We start from the raw sequence: 4,380 nt of genomic DNA, 5'->3' as shown, positions 1-4,380 counted from the left end.
GATTAATGACATTGAGAATGGAGAGCAGCACAGATATTCATGTCTTTTAGCAAGGGGCCAAAAAATTGAAAAAGTATTAAAATTGTAAAATACCTCATATAGGATTTTTTTTTTTTAAATTTATTCCTTAATAAAGATAAAAGCGATTAGCATGTTTGAGTATTTTAATTAAGTTTAGGGTAAGTTCAACGATTAGCATGCGGAATTCTAAGTATCGATTTCTAACGTTAGCCATGAATTGATGGATATTTCTAATGGCTGTTAATTAGGGTTAAGCATGATTTATTTTCTTAAGTTTGAAAGCAAGATCTTTAAATAGTTACATGGCCACATGATGAGTTTTTCATAAAAAAATATGATACGTATTATCAAAAGACATATATTGATAACTTTTTATAATAAATATTTGAATTTATTTTTAAGAAGTATTTCAAACAGACCAATCATATATAATATATAAGCGTTATAAAAAAGTTGTTAAAAAAATTTGTTAAAAATTTCTATCTAAAAGTATTTTCTTATCTTTTTTTTATTAGGATGAGTATATTCTTATATAGATAAATGGGATACGTATATACTTTTTTGTGTGTTACCTTGTTTTGAGAGTTTAACTTTTTATATCCTCAATACATATATATGTGAAAATATCTTAAATATATATAGGCTGTCAAATAATTATTATAAATATTTCTTTTATAGTTTGTATTATCATTCGTGAATGAATAATAATGTAAAATTTTACATATTTTTAGTATATTATACTAAAATTTTCCTATGAAAAATTTTATGCTGAAAAGTACTTAAACTTTTCTTCTATTTTAATTAAGTTTTTATTTCTATGTAGCCTATTTTATTTTATTTTTTAAAAATGTATGCTGTCTAAGGCCGATGAAGCATCTGTCTAAGGCCCAAGTCATATCAAAGTCCTGACTTTTTGTTTTATATTTTTATTCAAATTAATAGGTGGTAAGTATATAATATTATTTGTAGTTAACTTAAAAATGAGATCATGAAACTTTTTAAAATATTATACAAATTAATATTGTGGATTATTGAAGAATATTTATTATTGATCATTTTGAAAGTTATGAGAAAAATGTTCTACTTTTATTTAAAAATCTGAAGTGACATTAAAATAAATATCGAGCTTAAATTTCACTACAAGTAATATCATTTATGAAATTAAATTAATTCCTTTTCTCGTCGAGATCTGAATAAGTTTTTAAAAAAATTACAAAACTAGTTTTTTTTTTTTTTCATTTGAATTCTACAACCGAACTAATTTTTTATTTGAAATCTAATGATTTTATTTAGAAAAAGATAAATGAAAATATTTTGTTATAAGTAATAAATTTTGAAAATTAAAAATACGTAATTAAAGAAACAAATCAATGATCTATCGACTTATAATTTACAATTTTGCAATATTATATATCACGGCAATTAAATAATCTATTTATCTATCTGTATTTTGATATTTTATTATGTTAAATTATTAGTAACGTTAAATTTAAATTATTAGAAAACTAAATTAAATCAAATTTAAGAGAAATATAATTTTTTTTTTGTAAAAGTAAAAGAACTAAATTAAATTAAAAAAAATTCTAAGAGTGTAATTTAAAATAAAAACTAAATTAAATAAATAGTGGCAGTTTTGTTATTTGACATAAATTAAGTGACACTTAGGAAGAACAACCATGACCTTCAACGGTTATTTAGACGTTTCCAGAAACCCGCGCGCGCCAAATGAAACTTGCGAATTTCCCTTTTTACCCTTCAAACCAGGCTCAAATTTCAAACCCTACCCCTTTCTCTCATAGTACTCTTTTCTTCTTCTTCCCTGAGGTTACACCGAACCAGTCCATGGAGCCACCCGCAGCGAAACACGGCTCCTTGCGGAACATTCTGGTTCGTCTATTCTCCTTCGCCGTTCTCATCCTCGCCACGCGATTCGCCATCATCGTCACCGTCCGCGGCGGGTCCTGCGAATCTGCCGATTTCTGCTTCTTCTCCGAAAACCTCACTCTGTCCTCCCCCTCCCCCTCCTCTGACGCCGGAGATCCGTTTACCGGCAAGAACTGGCGCCGTTCCGTCGAGTACTACGCCGCCATTTTCCAGGACCTCATTGCAGACGGCTTCCTCTCCCCGAACTCCCGCGCCCTCTGCATCGACACGCCCGCGGGCGAGGACGTCCTCGCTCTAAAAGAGGTCGGCATCGTCGACTCCGTCGGAATCTTTAAGAAACCGTCGCCGCCGCTGATCCTCCACGGTGACGGCCGCTGGCATCCGTTCTCAGGTGACTCATTCGACTTCGAGTTCTCCGGCAACGGCGGCTTGGAACGTTCCCCGCGCCCGGCGGAGTTCGCCGCGGAGATCTGCCGCACGCTCCGTCCCGGCGGTTTCGCGGCAGTGCACGCGGCAGTGAGAGACGCTTACAGCTTCGATTCTTTGCTTGAATTGTTTAAATGCTGTGAATTGATCAGAACTCGAGAGATCAACGGTGTTGAATCCTCTCTGGTTCTTGAAATCTTGTTGAAGAAGAAAAAGGAAAACCTTAATTTGCAAATGGAAAGTGTAGATAGTGGCAATTTCGGGAATAAGTGCTCTGTTCCTGGGTATAAACGTGGAATGGTTAAAAATGCAGAGGCATTGATTGAGGAAGAGCCATTGAAACCTTGGACTTTATTAAAGAAAAATGTGAAGAACGTAAAGTACTTAACTTCTTTTGTTGACATAACCTTTAAGAATAGGTATGTTTATGTTGATGTAGGAGCTAGGAATTATGGTTCTAGCATAGGAAGTTGGTTTAGGAAGCAGTATCCAAAGCAGAATAGAACCTTTGAGATTTATGCAATTGAGGCTGATAAATCATTTCATGAAGAGTATAGGGAAAAGAGAGGAGTAACATTGTTGCCCTATGCAGCTTGGGTAAGGAATGAGACATTGTTCTTTGAGATCACCAGAGACCCTAGCAAGCAAGTGACGGTGAAAGGGAGAGCCATGGGGAGGATCAACCCTGTGCAGACCTCTTCTAGCCATATGGGTGATATGGATAAAATTCAGGGTTTTGATTTTGCAGAGTGGCTAAATAGTGCTGTTACAAAAAGAGATTTTGTGGTGGTGAAGATGGATGTGGAAGGGACTGAGTTTCATCTCATCCCAAGGTTGATTCAGACCGGGGCTATCTGCTTGATTGATGAGCTCTTCCTTGAGTGCCATTACAATAGGTGGCAGAGATGCTGCCCTGGTCAAAGAAGTAGAAAATATCACAAGACCTATTCTCAATGCCTGAATCTGTTTACTTCACTTAGAAGTTATGGAGTTCTAGTACATCAATGGTGGTGATAACTGATATAATATAATCCACAAGAAACATACTCTTTTTTGTGCTTTTTTAACATTTTGTGTATAGAGATATAGATATTCTTTTTATTGTTTTCCACAGTGTAGATATGAAGTTACACAATTAAATTGGTTCTCTCTCCATTTTCATGCCCGCTGATGAAGAGTTGAGTTAATGAAAGATTTTGCACATTCTTCTGTCGTTATGCAGCTTCTTATGAGGTAATGTTTTTGCTCAGTTGCAGCTTGAGTGACACTGACAGGTTAATGGTATCAATGTTACAAGTATACAAGTTTTTGAAGTTTGTTTGAAAAGAAAGATAACTACAGGAGCCGGATTATTGTATTTAAATAATAGTGTTTTGTCAATATTTCATCACCATGCATGTAGGCAGCTACTGGTAATGGAAGCGTAATTGTTGTCTGCATAAATCTCCTAAATTAAACCTCGTTATGGTCATTTGCAAGTGGGTCTGCATTAGGAAACCTACCTTGCACTCAGACATTATTGAGCAGGAAATGAAATGTTCATAAACGAAGTTTTTAGTGTCATGTCCATGGTCCATTTCAATACGATTCTTAGTATAAGATATAGGGCATGCTTATGAACCTTTTCACTTTGAGATTAATATAAGAAAAGAAATATTCATAAATTAGAACCAATTAATGCATAAGTTAATTAACAGAAGAATGTTTAAGTATGCACATTTTAGAGAAGTGGAATTTCTTTTGTGATAACATTAACTCATGTTGCTACTCTGATGTATTGTACTTGTAGAATATTTTTTAAGTTACAGCTTTCAATTTAAATTCAGGGTCAGTATAATCGTCCACTGCTAATGAGATTCCACCCATATATATCTGAATGTGTAATTGCAGAATGTTAACAAATCAGTAACAATATTACTGATGCTTTATTTGGTAGGGTAGAACTCCCTGTAGTTCTACTATCTTTTAGGTAAAATATGAGGTTAAAATTCTAATTCGATAAAGCAGTTGAACAAACCGAATAGGAGTAGGTTTAATATAGAAATTCTT

General features: G+C 33.9%; 1 protein-coding gene across 1 annotated transcript; it reads left to right on the top strand.

Annotated features, from left to right (window-relative positions):
- The first annotated feature begins 1,658 nt into the window (after window positions 1-1,658).
- On the top strand, window positions 1,659-3,492 carry LOC108342719 (uncharacterized). The gene has a single exon (XM_017580513.2). It carries the CDS (start codon window positions 1,747-1,749, stop codon window positions 3,343-3,345), a length of 1,599 nt encoding a protein of 532 aa, XP_017436002.2. The 5' UTR covers window positions 1,659-1,746; the 3' UTR covers window positions 3,346-3,492.
- The last annotated feature ends 888 nt before the right edge of the window (window positions 3,493-4,380 follow it).

This window comes from Vigna angularis, chromosome 6, assembly GCF_016808095.1.
Source record: "Vigna angularis cultivar LongXiaoDou No.4 chromosome 6, ASM1680809v1, whole genome shotgun sequence".
Lineage (NCBI taxonomy): Eukaryota > Viridiplantae > Streptophyta > Magnoliopsida > Fabales > Fabaceae > Vigna > Vigna angularis.
The sequence above is the reverse complement of the archived record's forward strand: the minus strand, read 5'-3'. Positions and strand labels throughout refer to the sequence as shown.